This window comes from Symsagittifera roscoffensis, chromosome 4 (genome assembly GCF_963678635.1).
Source record: "Symsagittifera roscoffensis chromosome 4, txSymRosc1.1, whole genome shotgun sequence".
Taxonomy (NCBI): Eukaryota; Metazoa; Xenacoelomorpha; order Acoela; family Convolutidae; genus Symsagittifera; species Symsagittifera roscoffensis.
The window spans coordinates 22,695,534-22,716,186 of NC_087065.1; the positions used below are offsets into that span (position 1 = coordinate 22,695,534).

Genomic DNA, 20,653 nt, shown 5'->3' on the forward strand with positions numbered 1-20,653 from the left:
CTCCCATGTCTGATAAGGACCCATGGTCAATATGAAAATTGCATTTCTTGTGCATGGATTTTTTTAACTTAAATCTTCAAAGGACAACTTAGTTCTTACAGTTTTTGCGAACGATTCCAAGCACTCGCTTTTGGAAGCCTAGTTTTCGTAATTACCAAAATATTCGCAAAATGGTTACAACCTCTTTCGTAATTAACCATTTATCCCGCACATGCAATTCTGATCTTCTTAGACTGATTTGTTATCACAATTTGAACTAAATTGAAAACTATGATTTTTTCAGGCAACGGGTTTATTCATTCGTGAAGCAAGTCATTTGGGCTGTTAGCCATCCCACCCACTCGAACATCCCACCCACCCCCCCCCCCCCCCCCTCGAACATTTCAAATTTGCCATTTTCTCAATTGTTCTACGTTTTATTATGGCTGAACGCGTGATGTTACGAATTAATATATAAAAGACAAGTATGTTCAGAATAATTCATTTCATTAGAATTTTCATTTCATTAGAAAAAGGGGAATAGTGGAAAAGAGCTGTGATCTGAAATCATAATAGACAAATTTGAAAACTCGTTGCACAAGCTTGTGCATTATTTGTCTCGTGCAATAAAAAACCTACTTTGTATCCAAGAAACTTAAAGTGCGTCCAGATTACATGTAATAAGCCAAAAAACAAGCCTAAGAAAACAACGAAACGCCAAGAAAGTCAAAAACACGAAAACTTTAAAAATGGCTCCTCGAAAATTGAAGAGTTGTTGTTGCAATGGCAGCGCAGGAGACAGGCGAACCCGTCCATGTTCTTGTCGGAACCCTTGCTGCCGGGTGCCTCCCGCTGCACCGTGTGGTTGCGGATGTCGATCCGATTTCTGCAATAATCATTGCTCTTGCGGGAAGTCCCAGAGTCGAAAAAGTTCGTCCCGACGTTCAATACGAAGTCGGAGTTCTCAGAGTTCAAGTAGAAAACGAGAGGGTCCGGCAGGGTGGGGTAAACCTTTCCAGGTGAGGAAAAGCAGAGATGAAGATGAGTATGAAGATGAAGAAGAATTTAGTTCGGTTGAATCGGAATCATCACACGGATCGAGTTCGTCCAGTGATTCGTGTGATCCAAACGACTCACTTCTACGTGAGTTTGCTTTTTTCAAAAATGTATCTAACTAATTCTTTTAAGCAAAAATGTGTCATTTAACGATTTATGAGCAGCCTATTGATTCATAAAATTTGCATCGCAAAAACACAGTTTTTGTGATACATTTTTGAAGTTTTTTTTATTTGTTGCTTGTATGGCTTTTAAGAATGTCAGATGCAGTTAGACAACTTTGCATGTCGTGTTCGCAACATGAAGAGACAGTGCTACTGTGGAGTGAAGCAGCACAACAGGGGCTGCTGTGACTTCCTGCGTCCAGGGGACCTACACGTGCCCAATGGCAGTCTATTCCAGGCACCTCTTTTCTCTTTTTTCATATCAAAAAATTGAAACCAAAAAAATCAGTACTTTGAGACGCAATAATTATAATTCGAAATTATTAAACTGAATCTGGAATTGAATCAAGTTCTGAAATAGTTTTTTTTGCAAGGAAACCAGAGCTTAGTTTGCACTACAATGCACAAAGTGTTTCAAATGTTATGTACCAATGTCATTGTCCGAACTACATTTGATTTTTACTATTATTTTGCAAAGAAAATTTGCGAATCAAAGTTGTTCCTCGTTTTTTTAAAAACCAAATTAAGCAATCAGTTCCATATAAGATAGTACTTAATAGAAAGTTCTCAGCGGCGCTTCTACATCAACAAGTTGATTTACCTTCTACGCTAGCTCAAGTTGGTGCTCTTTCAATGATAAGTTTTCTATCTTATTGGATTATTGTTTTCATATTGGTCACAGTCTTCAAGTATATAGATCTGTTTCAGTACAAATTTGACACGAGAGGCAGGCCACAGAACCGAGAGGCGAAAGCTGTCCACTCCACTTTACGACTAGAGGGCCGAATCAAATAGAATACATTTTTAAAACCAATCAGTTTAAATATTAATTTATTCGACAATTTTCTGTTTTCCATCTCGAAAATATGAGTCAAATTAAGGGCGAATTTAGGAGGGAGTGGGGGGGGGGGGGGTTTGGGCGGACGCTTTCTTTCTTCGGGGATTCGTCCATTTTGGTATTTTTTGACATCCATGTTAGGCCGACCAACCCTAAATTTAATTGGGCGCCAATCTATATATACTTATTTTGAAAGGGAGCGCGCGCCAAAAAAAAAGTAACCAAAAATGGCATTTTTGACCTGTTTTTTTTTCAAAATTTTGTCTGCTCTGCAAAATTTTCAGTCAAAATTGGGTCATTATATTGTTCCAGAAGCGTTCGAAAAGTCAATTTGGTCGACCAAAAAAGTCGACAAAAATTGACACAATTTTTTTGAAAATCCGCCCCCCTCCGTCACTCGAGAAAATTCTAGATCCGTCACTGAATTAAATGATTTGATTTTTTAAATTGGTCTGTGTAACAACACACCTGCTTAGGTGTTTCAATTTTTTTCTTAGATCAGCCTTTATCATCACATCATCAGAAGAGCATTGGCCTAGTCTACATTAAGAACTGATTTAAATAAAAAGTGTCGGTTTTCTGTTTTTGAGGCTGACCAAGAACATATTGTGTCCTTTGCCCAAAGGATCAACGCTAGTCGAGTCTCGCTTTTCCAGTTGCGAGAAAAACTTCTGCTGCTCTTCGGTTAGATGTTCGGATCCAATTCCGAGGAGTAGAACTGGCACTCGTTTCAGATCTTTCTCGATGAATGAGAAGAGTTGATCGATTGTGTCTTGAAACATAGGGAAGTATTGGGAGTCAAAGAGAACGTCATTTGCTGAAATACAAACCAAAATTAACACCTAGTTTTACGCGGGTAAGATAACTCCCGGCTTGTACACCCGCATGTTATATGACCCTCTTACCGTCCATACATACGCACACTACACACATGTACACTCACAGAAATACGCAACACAACCACACAGACACTCGCGCACAACTTTGCAGCTGAGTTTCGGAAAATAAAAAACATAAGACCCCCTTTTAAAAAAACACAAAAGTTTCGCATTACTGCGCAAACACAAAAAGCATTTTCTGCTAACTTGATGTTGCACGAAAGATTATAAGAACGTTTTCACACATAACTATTTTAACAACTGATTTTATGTACTCATGAGAACGCACAAGTGAAATATATGACCCCTTTTTCCAAAGCTTCCAACAAGACTTCCCGTATCAAGGCAAAGCCCTGAACGTTCCGACCGTCTTTTTAGCTCAATGAAAAAGTTTTCTCGTTAAACGAATGGATATACTTTTTTTCTTTAGAAAAATGAACATTTTATCGAACGTTTTTTAAAAATCATCTTCAATAAGTACTACATCTCCCAATGGAATAGTTGAAGTTACAAAATTGAAAAAAAAAAATCATCCACCCAAACGCTATGTAGAATTGGTGATTCTACTGTATTACATGCTATAGTAACCTGAGCGTAAGACTGATTCGTCATCAAGTTAAGATTGAATTAAACTTGTATTTGCTTAAGTTCTTGGAATTAATCCCCCTCCTTTGGGACAATAGGTAATGGAATAGATCCGAACAACCCCCCCCCCCCCCAGCTCGGGAACTAGTGGGGCGGACTTTATGAAATTTAATGGGGTAATACTAGAGATGATTTGACCCGGGGATGCAAGGAGCCGGACCCACCCGACCCCCTGGGCCGAGTGATAACGGTTCCCGGAAGCGCAAATGGCCCCACCGGAAATCCTTAACTACTGATCCGATTGAGCTCATTTTTAGGTACGTAGTAGCCCTGGATGAGGTAAGCTTAAGTCTGAAGTTTCGGAACCCCAAAGTCACCCCGGCCCGATTTATGCCTTAAACAAACAAACCCCCACCCAACTTCCAGAGGCTATTTCTCGACTCCCAAGGACCCTGGGGAGCTGAAACTTACGGGGAAGATATATAGTGACATGGTCTATCGTATGTTAGGATGATGACCCGATTGGGCGATCATGGCACGGGCTATTAGCACTTGGGAAAATCACCCCTTGGAGGTGTTAATAAGCAATTTGTGAAAAATAATGCGCGAGGGCTCATCGATTTTATGGCATTTATGTGTAGTATGATCCACCCCGGTAAAATGGACCCCTGTAAGTCTTAGTTCTTAGTTGACCTTTCCGGTGCTAATTGACCTTTTCCGGGAAAAGTGATAATGGACCTTAAAATTGGGATAACTTGGGAAGTATTTGTCAGATATGGATGAAACTTGGTAGATAGGACCCCTATATGACCTCGAACCGATTATGGGAGATTTGACCCCGGTTTGACCTCTATTTGACCTTTCACGGTTTTAGCCCCAAAACCCTTAAATTTAGAACCGGAAATTAACCCAAATCATATGTTTGGTAATCAGGAATGGTAATGGAGCTATTTTATGGATCTTGGGCGGTGATTAGTAGGTATGGGAATTTGTTTAGGCATTTCCCTGAATTCGATGGAATATCTTGGTTTAATGTAAAGTGGTATATTTTGGAATTATTAAGAGTTAGCTAAACAAACATTGGGTTCAATTTAACTTGTTGATTGAACTATTAATAGAAATGCGTCAATGGCACAGAAAAGTAGTCGCATATTATTTTGGCAGTATAAACGCGGGAATAGGGGAATTAATTAATCTGTATGTTAGGAATGTACAGGATATTCCATTGGCTTCTGGGGGGTGTTTTATTGGCTCAATTGGACCCCAGTTTAGGGAACGGCTTACCCTGAAGGTCGATCAGGTTGAAATTTGAATAGGTTACGTATGGGAATTTTAGGATTATGATAAACGGGAAATTGAGTTCACTGGGAAATTATCCTAGTCACGGGAAAAGGGAAAAGATACGGGAAAATTAAATAAAGTCCTTGGGCATTTTGATATGTAAATGAAGCTTGAATTAAGTTGAAGTTGCATTTGCTATTTGTTTAGCATAGCTTTGGTTGGCATTTTGAACTTGGCATTTAACTTAATGTGATCATGTGGAATTTATGGGCTGGAACGCTGCGTAGGAGGTACATAGGTAAATATCAAGACTTGTACGGAATGACGGATCCCTAACTAAAACTAAGAGTAAATAGACATAAGGCGCGGATGCTTCGGACCGACCTTTACGAACCAGAAAGGTTTAGAGTTTATTGTTAATAAGTCGTATCTCATTGAGTTAGTGAGGACAGTTTGGGGCTACAAGCTAAGGTAGTCGCTTTATTCTCAAAGTAAAGTGGGAACGAGTTGGAAGACTTGTTAACGTGATTAAGTTAGTTAGTGGATACAAGTTAGGCTATCTAGAGAATAGTGGGATCGTTGTTGAACGATCGATATTGAAAGAAGTTCTCGAGGAGAACGTTAGTTAGTTAGTTAATAGTAAGGTGTTAATTGAACTGCAGAAAGCAGGGGGTTAAATAATAGTAATCGCGGACCCATTCCATTGACTGAATGAATAATTTATATTCCAGCCATTTTTAGGCTACTCTGTATTTGGTTATATCTATTTCTTAATTCATTCTTATTATTGGAATTGTTGTTGCGATCGACTATTGATTGACGAGTGAGATACAATCGGAAGAGCACAGATCACGGGGCAAGCAGCATAGTACGATACAGAGAAGGCAACCACCATATCAACCCTTTTGGGATTGTAAACAGTACCGGGAATCGGTTGCCCCACTGACCCCAGTACTAAAGGGAACATATCGCGGCGGTGCGAAGGACGATAGCGAGTGAGAAAAGCCGGCCTAGAGATATTGTAAAATCCCCCACGTTTACACGCTATCTAAAGTACAAAGTGATTTATTTGGCTAATAGCAAAATAGTATATGCACCAAACTGTATACCTCAATTTAATTTGCAACGATTTCCAAGACGGATCAAAACTCCGCTTACGCATTAATAACACAAAATGGTCCCAAATTGGCAATTTATTAACCCCCACAGTTTTACCAATAATGATCACAGGTGGAGTATTTTTTTACAGTCAAGCTCAAGACAAAAAATTTCAGTCAAAGATTTCTAGTTAAAAAATTGAGATTTGTCTGGAGAAAAAAACCTGAGCACAAATGATCCGTCGTTTCTCCCAAAGTCGGAACAACGATAAAAAATTCTTTAAAACCAGGTTACTTTGAACACCTCGGGTTCTAAAAAATATAAGAGCAGTTTGTCAGATTTTCTTGACAAACAATTTTTTTTCAATTTTGGCGTAAGGCGCAATTTTTTCTGTCATTTGACAGATATAGATGCTTTAAGCCAAATTTTTCTTACAATATTTTGCGTGCAAAATTTTTTTTAAAAGATATAAGAGTTTGAGCTGACAATATGGCAAATTTGGATAAAAAAATTGCGCGTGAAGTTATCCGTTCTTTATTAAAATTATATCGTTTGCAGCTTCGAAGTCTTTTTAGAGAAACTGAAGCAAGTTAATTGACAAAAACATTGCGTAACTGAATGCAAAAATTGTGAATTTGTTCTTAGTACGGTTTATCGGGTCTGGCATTTTCAAAGACTGTGTAATTTTTATTTGATCATTTTTTACGGTTTTTTTGAAGGTGTTATCAAATGTTTCAAATGATACAAAAACGTAAGATTTTTTATATGACAATCATTACAATCAGGAATTTGCCTTGATACGAAATTTGATATGATCAATGGCTAAGAATATGCAATTTGTACTTAATAACGAATCTTACCACCGTTTGCAATAAGTAACTGTCATTTTGTAGACTAAATGATTAGATAGAACTTATAGTTTCCAGGTAAAATGAACTAGCAGGCTATGTTGAAACGATGCACTTTTAAAGTTATAGTCTTTTTATAAGTGCCAATTTGATACAAAATTTAGTTAATTTACTGACTTAATTTGTTAACATGACTTGGGAAGCACTTTCTGAAATTCATCAATTTTTTTGATTAAAAAAATCATGCTAACTCGTTAACCACCAATTCAGATATTGAAGGACAATTATCATTGTTTTAAACTACCGCAGCCCAACGTGACCTGTCGTGGAGTTTCGTGGATAATAAACCATTATCTTGGATTTCTGCTGTCAATCTTTAAATATTTATTGAAAAAATCAATTATAATCAATTAAAATTGGATAAAAATCTTATTTTTTGTTTTAGTAAAATTTTCAAAATATATTATAACCAATTATAATGGATTATAACCATTTTTTGGTAAATGATTTTGAAATTTTCAAACACAGGGCAGTGTTTTCAAAACTTTACCATTGCTTTTGGCTTGATACACGCTGCGGATAAAACCAGACTCGATTTGGCATGAAAAAAAAACAATTGTCTGCTTTTCAGTTTTTTGATTCACAACTTTTTCTCATAGTTTTTTAGCTTCTCGTTTTTAGCTGATCTTAAGTTACTCTCCTTAATCCAATTTACCTTCCTTTGTCGTCCCTTGTCGTCCCTCCAGTATAAAACCCACCCTACTCGTTTACACCCCCTCCCCCATACCCGTTTGTACCCTACGTTTACCGCCCTCAAGGTGGAGGGAAACTGGGGGCGGGAGGGAAACTAGAGGGAATGGGGGGACTGTGGTGACTGGCGGACGGGTTAAAAATGGCGGAACAGCAAACTTGGGGAAAGGGTGAACGTAAAATGAAAAAATGAATGGCAGGTAGATCAAACGGCCATTATATATTAAGGGGGAGGGAAACTGGGGGCGGGAGGGAAACTGGAGGGAATGGGGGATTGGGGGGACTGGGGAAAGGGTGAACGTGAAATGAAAAAATGAATGGCAGGTAGATCAAACAAGTACTTGACACAAATCCCTTACTTAAGCCGTAAACTATTTTGTTGTAAGATTATGTTGATGACTATATTGTTGTTGTGATCTTGAAAAAATAGACTGAGCTTCTTGTTTGTCTGACATATTCGAGTCTATTTAAGAAAAAGTTTGAAGATTATTAACATTTCAATAATAGTAAACTCTAAATTTTGCGTACTTCATTACCATTTCATAACTTAATTAAAATTGCGTTTTAAAATTTTCAAAAGATTTCCAAAAGATTTCCAAGTCACGCCATTCTAATCAGCAAATTCCTGACTGCCGTGACTTCAGCCCTCGAGTTCAACTCAACCTCCAAACCATGCTATGTTTACTAAGTGACCCTACCAAGGTCTTAATTTAATTATCCCGCTACATTTTGAAAGTTTAATTAAACTGGACTCCGAAAAATTACGTTTTTTAAGTTGATAATTTTTTCTTCCAGGTATAAACTTCTGCAGATAAGTGGAACGTGCATTCAGAAAAAGAAAAGCTTCTGATTGTTGTTCAAGATGCACAAAAAAATTCGAAACAAGACTGTAGATTAAGGGGAACTGCTTCTCTAGGTTCGCTTTCTCTTTCCTAACGACACTCCAAAGTCGTCCCTTGGGCAGTGAATTCAGCGGGCCAACCAAGATTCACTACTATCTACAATCCCGAAAGGGTTATTTTGGTGGCAAATATGCTGTATTTTGTTATGTTGATTGCCCCTTCTGTGTATTGCTCTTCCGGCTGTCTTGTCTACTCGATACAATTGCAAGAATTTCCAATGATAAATTAATTTAGATGATTATATGTCCAATTACAGAAGGCTCTAAGTGGCCAGGATATAATCTAATAATCAAATCAAAGGGAAAGGGTCCGCGATTTATCAGCACACTTTTTTTACTTGCAATTAACTTCCAACTAACTCCACTAACACTAAACTGTTCTCTCTTTAGAGAACCTTTGATGAGAACTAACTGTCTACTGGTCTCTTACTCCAAGAACCAATTACCTGACTAACTAGCAATAATTGTTCTTTCTAACTAACTGAGAACCAACTATACTCTCTCTCGCAGTATCAATTGCTCTCTTCTCTGACTGAGAACCAAATACTCTTAATAGTAGCCAACAAATGTTCTGAATCTTAAAGGCTCTCCGGTACCCTCCAATTCCTTATCTTTATTTACACTTAGTTTTAGTTAAGTCACGCCATTCTCTGTCAGTCCTGACATCTGCTTGAATCACTCGTCCGCACATGTTTTAAGACTATATCTCTCCACCTGTCAACTCTGCCACGTGCCAACTTCGCTTTCTTATCAATCTTTTCACGATGATTAGATACCGGTATGCGGTAGGTGTCACAATTTGACCAAGCAAACAAATGTCATACGATTCTAATCAGCAAATTCCTGACTTCCGTGACTTCAGCCCTCGAGTTCAACTCAACCTCCAAATCATGCTATGTTTACTAAGTGACCCTACCAAGGTCTTAATTTTAATTATCCCGCTAACGTTCCGACCTCCTAACGGTAGGGGGAGGCCCTTTTCATGGGTAGCTAATTCATCCCATGCATCTAAATTTTTTTTATCTGTACTATATTCCAATCCCGACCTTCTAGCTATCAGGGGAACGTAGTTCGTCTTTGAGGGGTCAAATCAAACCAAAAAGACACCTCCGGGAAGCCAAGTAAATTCCCCGTCTATTCGTACTATTCAGAAGAAATAATTCTCATGCTGCGGTCCTGTTACTATCAATTTCCTCTGGGACTACTTTTTTTAGTCTAATTGAATTGCTATTAATAGATCACTCGCCAAGCTAAACTGAACCCAATGTTTACCAAGTCCACTTTGAATTAACTCTACTACTCCAAGGTTGCAAAAAAACTAAATCTCTATTAGCTTCTGCTCTATTTCCCAACATATAAGTTTTCCTCCCAACTTTTAGCAAGGAGCAAGGTGACCCGTTCATATCTCCAGGGGTTGGGCTGGGGAATACGCCAATTTCCGGTGTTAATCTCGGGGTTTTCTATGCAATTTTGAGGTCAAACGCCCAAAGGTCAACTTAAGGTCACCCAGGGGTCAACCGGGGTCAAAATTCCATATTTGAGATCAGAATCCCATGGGGGTCCTAACTACCAAGTTTCATTCATATCCCATTTCTTCACAAGTTATCCCATTTCTAAGGTCCAATATCACTTTTTCCGGAAATAAGCTATCAAACATCGGAAGGAGTCGCCAGAGGGTTTTCACTCATTAGGTGTCTTTTTTCGGGGTTCGTATCTTGTGTCGATTGCTGCATTATGCCACTGTTCATCATTTCGGGTAAATTGCCTATTTCCGGTCTAGCGGGGTGTTTTTCCAAGTGTGAATAACTTCCGGTCCACTCGCCGGATTTGGTTCAAATTATAAAACAAGATGTATCTTGCCACTACCTATCATCCCTCCAAGTTTCAGCTCACTGTGATCATTGGAGGCCGAGAAACGACTTCCGGAAATTAGTGGTGGGTTTGTTTACTTAGGGCATAAAACCTGAATTGAGGTTCCTAGGAGTCTGGGATTCTAAACTTAAGCTTCCCTTAACTAGGTCTACCACAAACTAAAATTTGGGCCTAAAACCGCCGCTAGTTTCCGAGTTCTGATAGGGCCATTTACACTTCCGGGGACCGTTATCACTTGCCTCCCAAGTGTCTGAGGGGTCCCGATTTCTGTATGCCCGGATCAAATCATCTCTAGTATCGCTCCCACTGAATTTCATAACATTAGCTTTCTTAGCTCCGATTTGGGGGGAAGGGGTTTGCCGATTTTGTCAAATTTTACTTTCCGGCATAGGAGGGACGATATCTTCGAAGAATGAACTATTTCGAACTCTACCCTTTGTTTGCTCTACTACTTAACTTAATGTAGAATCAATCTTACGCTCAGGTTACTGTAGCATGTAATACAGTAGAATCACCAATTCTACCAAGGACAGTACAACTTAATGAATAAAAAAGACAAAACTTGTTTTCGTTAAGAATGTAATTCTAAATGTTGTTTTCTCATTGGATTCCCGGTCATCATAAATGAGTTGGCCATCGAATTCAAGTTTTTACCCGCCATTGGCGTGCACGCCATGGAAACTTTCAGAGCCGTACTCTTTTCGAGAAACTCTTTATCAAATTTAACGAAAAATTGTTTCGCTAGAATAAGACGGTGATTTTTATGGTTGGAACGGCTGCTATATACATTTTATAGAACGATTAAGCTTTCATATCAACCTATTTAGTATTTAAAGTGACATGTTGTCGTAAAAGATCCAGTTTATGGTAAAAAGAATGATAAATTATGAAAAATTACCTTAAGTGAACCATTAAAGGCGCCAGCTTTCTTTTCTTTTTTTTCGTCAAAGTATTCGTCAATTCATCTTCAAAATAAAGCTTGATTTTCAAGTCCTGCAGCTGTACTCAAAAAATATGCTTTATTTAAATTTAATTGATTGCGTTTATTTTTTTTCTTGAGTTTTTCCACGAGCTGTCTCCCAGATTTTTTTTCATCATTTCAATCACATGTAAAAACTATATGGCACGGCATGGAAAATTGTGAATCTCGATATAGTAAGATGTCTTGACACCGCGTTTCGAAAGTAAGTTTTGATGAAGTTAAGTTGTCAAAGTCAGCCCCCCCCCGCTATAAATCCACTACTAAGAGGATGCGTTATAGGAAGAAAAAATACAGAATTGATGGGGCTAAATCCGAAGATACTAACCCAATACAAAGAACACGAACCTAATATTAAGCATACGTCATGCAACATTGCTACGTATGGTCCATAATCTAAGCCATCTACAGTATCTACGCTGACTTGTTCCTTCCAGTACTGGGCCAGTTCAGAAGTGGGGAACTTCTGGCCCCAGTTGAAGGGTATGTGCTTGTGGTACAGTCCATTACGTTCGTTATTCCACTTCAAAATCGACATGGAATCCGCATTCTCAATGTCAGACGTGACAATTCCTGAAATTAGAGATTCATCAAAAACATCGATGCCTTCTTGGTATTCTCCCAAGCCGAACTAAATTGTATGAAAATTAATAATTCGATAGAATGTATGGCGTTAGGTTTCTGACTTGAAACTGGAAATAATATTATCAAAAATTCAGTTGAAACATTTTCTCCAATTCTGGAAATCAAAATGTCTGTATCTTTTTGTTAGGGTGACGTAAGCGGAAGTCAATATAGGTCATTTTATTGTTCCGGCCATTTAAAAAAATGAGGAGAAATTTTGGATTCGGGTGTGTTTTAGTTTTTCTTTTGTTTATTTTCCACGCAAAATCAGCTACCTCAAAAAATCCTCAGAATGAATCAAGTCAGATATAACCTTCAATCCCTTTCAGCTGTGATTCGAAAGATATTTTAAAAAATCCAAAAATGTCTCCCAGCATTGCGAGGCCAAACTATGCACTGGATAGGGGCACAATTTTGTGTCTATATGTTCCTGGATTCCTAATACAAGTCTTTAAACACGTTCTAAAATGTAAGTGAATTCCGCGTACAAATACTAACAAGACTGCTCGTATCAGGGCGAAGCCCTGAATGTTCCGACTGCCTTTAAGGTTTATGGAGCAGCAGTAATAACATTTTAAAAATTAAATGAAATAAAATAAAACGAAAATTTTTTTTCTAAAATTTGAAATTTTTTTATAAAAATCATCCCCCCACACGCCATATAAAGTATAATAAGAGAAATTTCGTTCCTTTTAACAAATCAATTATGGCAAATAAGCTTCGTTCAACCAATTTGGAACGATTTATAAAACGGATTAAATCTCCGCTTACGCGTTAATAGCGCGAATTATATCGCGCGTTAATTGTCCCAAATTGGTCAAAATGGCAATCTTTAAACCCTCATAACTTTACGAAAAAAGATCACAGGTGAAATATCTTTTCAAATTTAAACTCAGGACAACAATACCTTTTGAATGATATAAAAAAATTCCGTCAAAAATGGCTAGTTAAAAAGTCGAAATTTGTCTGAAGAAAAAAAAACCCACCCCGAGCACAAATATTCCGTTAGTTTCGTACCGAAAGTCGGAACAATAACGTAAATTTTGTCGGCACATTGATTTTGTTGCGGATTTTGTTGAAAGCAAAGTATTTAAGAACGGGGCAAAAAGCGGAAGCCCCCCTTTTTTCCCAAATGAGTGGAGGGCGCCCTCACCACCCAAAGATTGCCCCATTCGTTACGATTTTCCGACACCCATTTGTGGCTGCTGAGCCTAAAAATCCAAGATTTTTGAATCGGCATATACAAAATAAACAATTATTCTGTTCGTCGTTAGATCTGAATTGGTTATAAAGATGACGTGGAGTGGTTATGGATTTTTCTGTTATAATTATCAGGGATTTCAATCTGAGATTAATTTCAAAATCAGATGAATTTTGGACAGAGTAGGCTTGACTGGATTGATTGGTAATTTTGAGGGAGGGCAAGCAAAAGTCATTACAAGGATTTTTCAATTTCGCTTATGACATGTAGGGTTGACTTGTTTCAATTCCAGAAGAAGAAAATGAAAACGATTGCTATTCCAGAAGTTCTGATTCAATCACGTATGGATTTTCATCTAATGAAGTTCTCAATTTCACTCGGAAACTAATGAATTTTGGATAAAATAATAATTTATCTAGATATAGCAAAACTGGGTTCAAGTGCAAGAAATGCGTGTTAGCTGTCTATGCTTGAAAAAATAGTCTGCAGAAGCAGGGGCGGATTTAGACGGAGGTCGGGCGCCTCCTTCGCTCAGGGTCCCCCTTTTGGTATTATTTTAATTTTTGGCCGACCATCCCTAAAGTTTCACTAAATGCGCCTTCGGCGCCGATATATACTAATTTTGAAGGGGAGCGCGCGCCGAAAAAACGCGATTTTTTGGTCAACATTTTAAAAAAATCCCTAAAAACGCCTTTTTTTGGCATTTTCCAAAAAATGCCTAATAACGTTTTTTTGGCCTGTTTTTCAGAAAATTGCCTGTACAACAGAAAATTTGGTCAAAATGGGGTGTTTATAGTTATTTAGAAGAGCTCAAAAAACTAATTTGGTCGACCTAAAAAAAAGGTCGACAAAAATTTCGAAATTTTTTTGAAATTCCGCCTCCCCCTGTGGAGAAAATCCTACATACATCCTCACCTATGTAAAGGCAGGGATGGATCTAGAACTTTCCGGGGGGGATTTTCAAGTTTTTTGAAAAAACAGGCCAACAAGGCGTTTTTAGGCACTTTTTGAAAAGTTGACCAAAAATCGCGTTTTTTCGGCGCGCGCTCCCCCTCAAATTAAGTGAATGTTGGCGCTATCAGCCAAAAAATAGGTCCGTCAGCTAAAAATGGATTAATTAGTACAAAGGGCCGGTCCGGTGTCGAATCCCAGAGGGGGGTATCTGCCCCTATCCCTAATTTTGCTGGTTTTTAAAACAAGCAAAATTTCTGCTCAATTTCTTCCTAAAAACCTAAAAAAAGTAAACGGTTGACCAAAAATGCTAGTCAAAGAATTTTCATATATGAAAAAATGCTAATAATACACTTTTCATGCAATTCCATAAGTAGAGAAGTTTGCATGAAAAGTCTATGATTGTGATTTTTCATTTTTCATATATGGAAATTGTATGACTAGCAATTTAACCAAATAAAAAAAAATTGATATTTGAAAACTTAATTTCTCAAAATTTTTGGGATGTGTTTGTGACCAAACACAAGTGACAAAACGCATGGCTTACTCAAAGTTAGATTCACCAAAGGTTTGATTGTCTCGTATTTACAATGCCTTAGAAACTACTTGAACCTTACAAGAGTTTTCTTATACAAATCATAGCGTGAAAGCATCAAACTTTTATATTTTGGCAGAAATTTTCAAAGATGATTATTTTTAAAATATGTATTTTTAAATTATCAGACTTCGACAAGGCATACATAAACATGCCATACAAAAGAAATTGGAATTTTTAGCGTTTTTGAAAAAAAATTTTTTTGAGAAACTGAAAAAATTTCCATTGAAATTATATGATTAGCATTTTTTGAGACGAAAAGTTTTGCTTTTTTATTCAGTACAATACAGCGACTTTTTTTATGCCGTAAAAAAGTTTTTTGAAAATTGGCTGAGACCAGTTTTGCAAAATGTATGAAATTTGTATGACTAGTATTTTTTCATAGACTTGGTTTATGGAATTGTATGATTAGCGTTTTTGGTCTATGGTCAAAGTTTGATCTTGGCCGGGGAGTTTATAGCGTTAGACATACCAAATGTTAGTAGTTTAAATATTTATATTTCCTAAATTTACCTTTAAAACCACGGCGTTTCATAAACATGGACACTAGACCGTCACCACAGCCCAGCTCCAAAATCGGCAGACTTTTCAACTCGGGCAAAGCCGACATGAAATTAAGAGCCGACTTCAAATACTCTTGATTTGAGTAACAAATTGGGTCGTATTTCTCTCGACTGTTCCAGGGAAGAGCTCTCAACACAAATACTTCACTAAGAAGTCGAACCCTGAGCATCCATTGGGGCGTCTCGTTTTTTGCCCTGGTTTCGGAGAACTGTGACGTAAGAGCAGTTTCGCCGAATAACAAATCGATAGTTAAGGGTAGTTCAATTGACATCGTACGCAGTTTTTGAAGTTTTTAAATTTTAAACTCATGATAGCTAAGTCATTGTGTTAGAAGTGTTTTGTAAAGCAACTTTTCGTTATAGCAGATGCATGCTGTTACGAGTTCTTGAACAAAAAGTGACCGATCATAAGCAAAACTCAACTACCATAAGCACGAATGTCTGAAAAAATGTTCACAGATTGTTCAAAAATAATAATTAACTTGGCCGTCTGTAGTATTATTGGCAGCTATGAAAATACTATCATTGTTTCAAATAAATAAAGTATATTCTTTAGTTTCATTAATTTTTAAATGAAAATGTTTCTAAAAAAGAGAGGATTTATAGATTCAACCTGGGCGGACCTAGAACTTTCAAGAGGGGGAGAGGGTCGACTTCTAAAGTTTTTTAGTTGGCTTTTTAAAAATTTCTCCTCATCATGGCGAAACTAAAAAAAAACATAATATTCAACATGCTTGATTAACCCTAGTTAACTCTGCCCTAACTAATGAGCCTTAATTCAGTATAAATCCCTGTTAAAACTTATTTTTAAAAATGCTTGCGATTTGATTCAGCACGGAAAAAGTGCAAGATTTGCAAAAAAAATAATTGCTCAAAAATAATGGTCCATCCAAAGTTAAAATTTGGATAAAATTTAATTAGATGGGAAAATTTGAGGCTGTTAAAAAAGGGATACAAAATTTCTGATGTTGAACTTCACTTTTTTGATAAATTTTTGTTATTTTCAAAGTCCTGATTTTCAGTTGAAATTATAGAAGTTAAGAAATCATGAAAATCATAGTTTTCATTCCAAATTTTTACACTCACTGAAGATATTGACGCCTTGAGTTGAAGTTTGCACAGATACTGCACACTGGCCAAACTGATGCTGAAAACTCGAAACTTAAAACGTTGCTAAACATTGAAGCCCACTCAAAAACTTTGCCTGCTCGAACAACCAACAGGGAGCAAAATTTTTTTATGAGTTGCGAAAAGTAGTTTTTGAAGTTTTACTGGTATCTGAAAAGAAGAAAGAAAAAAGTTATATCACAAGGCGTAAAACTTGATCTTGCAACCCATAAACAACAAGAATTTTCCATTTCTAGTGTATCCAAGATTTAGAAAGTTTCGGGCCAAAAGCCAAACTAGAAACACAGCATTCAAAAGAAAATCTAAGCTTCATCTAAGCACTTCACAACAAATTTTTGAAAAACTAACTGTTTCTTGTCAGAAAATAAATAGAGTTTGTTAGGTTTGGTGGCTCGGTATTTTGAGTCAACACAAGCAGAAAAAAAGCGTTGATTTTTTTGTTTCCCTACTCTCAAAAGGTAAATTAAATAAATCCAAATGACAGTTGACACTAGTTTTTTTTTAATTTTCTGTTTTTTTCCCGGTCCAACGATGATGATAGAAACTCGGAATAATTATGCTTGGGTGATTTTTAGTTAGTCAAATTTTGACTGGAATAACAGTTCGCTACTACGAAAACAACTAATGGAACATTATAACTAAAATTGATCCTGCTAACAAAACAATAGATTTAATATGCAATGTAAAAGGTTTCTTAGAGCAAACGGAACGAGTAGCAAAGGCAGATGAAAACTCGACGACATTCCGACTCTGGAATGGCAAATCTATTGGTTTGTTACCGTAGTCTCAACCCTCGTAGGATTTCAAGTATCGACCCAACATTGCAGAAAAGGAACCCATTGAAAAGGAAAAATGGCCAACTCGATATAAAATTCACATTCAAATCCTAGTCACTTGGCTCTTGACACAAAAAGGTCAAAATTCATCTTTCACGTCTTCTCGCTCTAAACTTAATAAAAACGACACATCATTGCATCAATCCGAAATCATGACACGATCACTCCAGACGATCTAGGAAAAGTTAGACCCACTTCTGGAACGAGAACAACAACCCTCCTTCTCTTTACGAAAACAACTACATATCTTCTTCATTCGCGCAGTCTCTGCTCTCAAAAGAAAACTAATCCAGAGAGCGAAGAAATCTTTAAATCTAACCGTCGCTATAATAAACATCTTGAAAACTAAAAACTCACTAAGCCCCGATTTGGTTGAACTAGTTTAAAACTAGTATTCATAATTAATTATATTCTTGATAAACTATCTCTGTAAAATACTTAGAATTCACCAATCATGATCCATAACTAACACTGACAATTATTTGTAGTGCTGAAACTACTTGTAGTTAACGCACCAGAACAATTTGAATATAACTTAGAAGACAGTTGTTCTCCTTTGGAACTTCCAGATACGTAACCCGCAAATACCAGCATTCGCCATATCTATTGAGACAAGGAGATATAAGAGTAAGATTGAGATCGGTATTAGAATAAGAAGTTGCACAAATCTATTCGGCCGAAAATAAGATAGCGAGACGAACAGACGGTGTACCTTATCTGAAATTACTCAATGAATACGCTACTCCAGTCATAAACTCGACTACCAAATTTGGTGCGGCATAAACTCGACTACCAAATTTGGCGCTTCTTTACATCCACAGTTAGGAGTTTAGCAAGCAAGCGAGTGATATAATTAGTTTGGTGGCGAGACCATAGGAGGTCAAGTGCTTTGATGATCTTTTGCTCTTCACTACTTAGTGAGAATTCGTGCGGTGTCATTTGGATTAGATTATAAAGCTTATGGTTATAGTTACTGTTGTGAATAAATTCTAGGATTGCGACTTTGACGGGCTGTAGGGCTGTATATAATCGTGGAAGACAATTAGTGGGCGAGATTCATCAACGTTGAATGTTCTGGTTAGCGGGCAGAATATATCCATTTGTCTTATGGGGTCGTAATTTCGGATGATACCTTGCATATTACTGTCTTTTATACAATATGTGAAATTTAAGAAGAAGGGTGAAGTATATTTAGGGTTCATAAACTGAAATCGATGTTGTGGGTTTTGTGATGATGTAATAGTTGTGTAGTGGGTTTGGATGAAATTAAAATAAATGTACGTGTGAGTTTGTTTTGTGCGTAACTTTATTTGATGTGGACAGTGTTAGTCGCGTTCCTTTGTGTAAGGAAAATGAAAGCTAGTGAGAAATGGTTGAATTTAAAAGAAAAAGATCGTAGGCTTTTATGTCGCAAAGTGCTGTGGATATAATATGATCATATTTTTCATTCATGCAGTTAATGACCAATACATATTGAGGTTTAATGAAAAATTTTTCATTTAGTTGGGGGTTAGCGTTAGTATTGTTTTCTAAAAATGTTTTAGACGTATAAAGTGCAATAGCGTGAACATAGTGGTTAATGGAAAATTGGTTTGCTTTTTGTGCAACAAACCTTTTTAGTGTTTGGGCTAGTCCGATGGTTGTGAATTGTTTTTCACGAAGTGCTGTGGTTAGGTGATGTAGTCGAGTGTGACACAACTCTTTGTCTTCCTGGTTATTATATAATGGGAATGATAATGGGTTGGTGAAATGGTAAAATGAGGTCCATGAAAGTGTGGAAAACAAGGCATATTCGTCAACGTAAGTTCGTTGATTGTTGTTAGTAGTTTGATAGTAGGTGTATTGTGGAAAAAATGTAAAGCACATTTGTTGGAATTCTTTTGTGTTAGTGTGAAGTGGGCGAACGGAAAATTTTTGAGGAGGTCGATGGTTGGGAAGCATTGGGGTATTGGGATGTTTTCGTTTAAATATTCGGTGGCTCGGTTTTCTTCAGTTGTGGATGCTGGGTTGGAGGATTCGGAGGATCTAATCGTTTGCGATAGGGGATGAATTGTTTGTGTGTTAGGGTTTTGAAGCGGTTGTTGTAGGGTTATAAAATTATCAATTTCAGTTTCCAGTTCTTCATCAACGGGGCTAAGGGGGACAGGTGGATCGCTGCTCATTGGGGAGAGAAATGCAGTTGCATCAGTGTAGGAAGAAGGGCTGGGAAGGTTCATTGGAAGGGGGTTGCGAAAAAGTGGACGGGCTGGGCTCGGAATTTTCGAATTCATCTGGGGTTTCAATATCAAAATTGTTGAGGTGTGAGATTGTATGAGAAACTTGGGTGTGGAATTGTCATCAGAATCCATGCGTGGTGAATTATTAGTGTATGATGGTACGAGATAGGGAGTGTAATCAGGGTTTTAAGATGCTTGGAGAGTGACGTTGGAGATTGGATGGGTAAGAAAGGGAACGGTTGAGTGATCCAATCTGGCTGCTCATCCTGAGCTAAAAAAATGATTATTCTGAGGGCGGAAAATATTGGTATGTGGCTGTTCTATGATTTGTTCATACGTTTCTTCTAAATTTGGTTGCTGGGCTATTATAAGAGTAACTGGACTTAGTGGATAACTATGGCTTGTAGAGATGTGCTCTGTTATGGCTGTTTTTCTGTAATTTCGTGGTACTTAAGATAACGGTTGGTTAATATGTAAGTTGTGTAATTGTGGTGCCGTACGTGTTTTATTTTTGTTGTCTTGTGAAATATCATATGCATTTGGTGTGGATGATAGTTTCATGTTGTATTCATTTGTTTGAGCGTCTGGAAGGATTTTATTATCGTCATCGGGATATATTCATTGTTAAATTCATCTTCATCGGGATTCAAATGTACAACATTGTGGCTATTTTTAGATCCACATGGGGCGGCTATTCCAAAAAATTGTCCTTCTAGAAAGTGTGTCAACAAAATGTACTTTATTTTTGTAGTTTATAGGGATTCTTTTGTTACATCTTTTATCTTCAAATACATATAATGGTGATACTTTTTTCGTAAATATGTAATACCATAAAATATTTCCTTCGTAGTCTATAAAATTTGATTAGTTTCCTGAGAATAAATATACTGCATAAGGTATTTTAATACTGCAAGTGCAAGTGATTGTGATCGTTCAAGTTCAAATAAGTGATGAAGCGTCTCCAGTTCTGATAGAAACATTTCTTGAAAAATTCTGCTCATTGTGTAGTCCAATTTCATGTTCAAGTGAATGTCATAGTGAATTGCACCAAAATAGGTATTGTTCATAAATATAATTCTTGTAAATGTGTACTGCTTTTGTTTTGTGGTCAAACTTTTCCACCAGTAATTCCTGTGTTTTTCAGAAATGTTTTTGGGATATATGATTTTTTGTCATGATTTGAAAGGTAATTTGTTGGAATTGGGTTAATTATTAGTTTTCCTTTGTTCATGTCGAAACCTTTTTCGTATTCGACAACAATTTCTGAGTTTTGTGTTTTATAATGTGGAGTTTTATTTTTGCAAGCGAGT

The 20,653-nt window shown here is 37.1% G+C and overlaps 1 protein-coding gene across 1 annotated transcript; it reads right to left on the reverse strand.

Annotated features, from left to right (window-relative positions):
* Positions 1-2,530: 2,530 nt before the first annotated feature.
* Positions 2,531-15,596, reverse strand: LOC134845087 (uncharacterized). The gene is made up of 3 exons (XM_063861939.1): positions 15,114-15,596; positions 11,578-11,802; positions 2,531-2,854 (listed from the first exon to the last, which is right to left on the reverse strand). The coding sequence occupies exons 1-3, from the start codon at positions 15,433-15,435 to the stop codon at positions 2,595-2,597; spliced, it is 807 nt and encodes a 268-aa protein (XP_063718009.1). The 5' UTR covers positions 15,436-15,596; the 3' UTR covers positions 2,531-2,594.
* Positions 15,597-20,653: the final 5,057 nt, after the last annotated feature.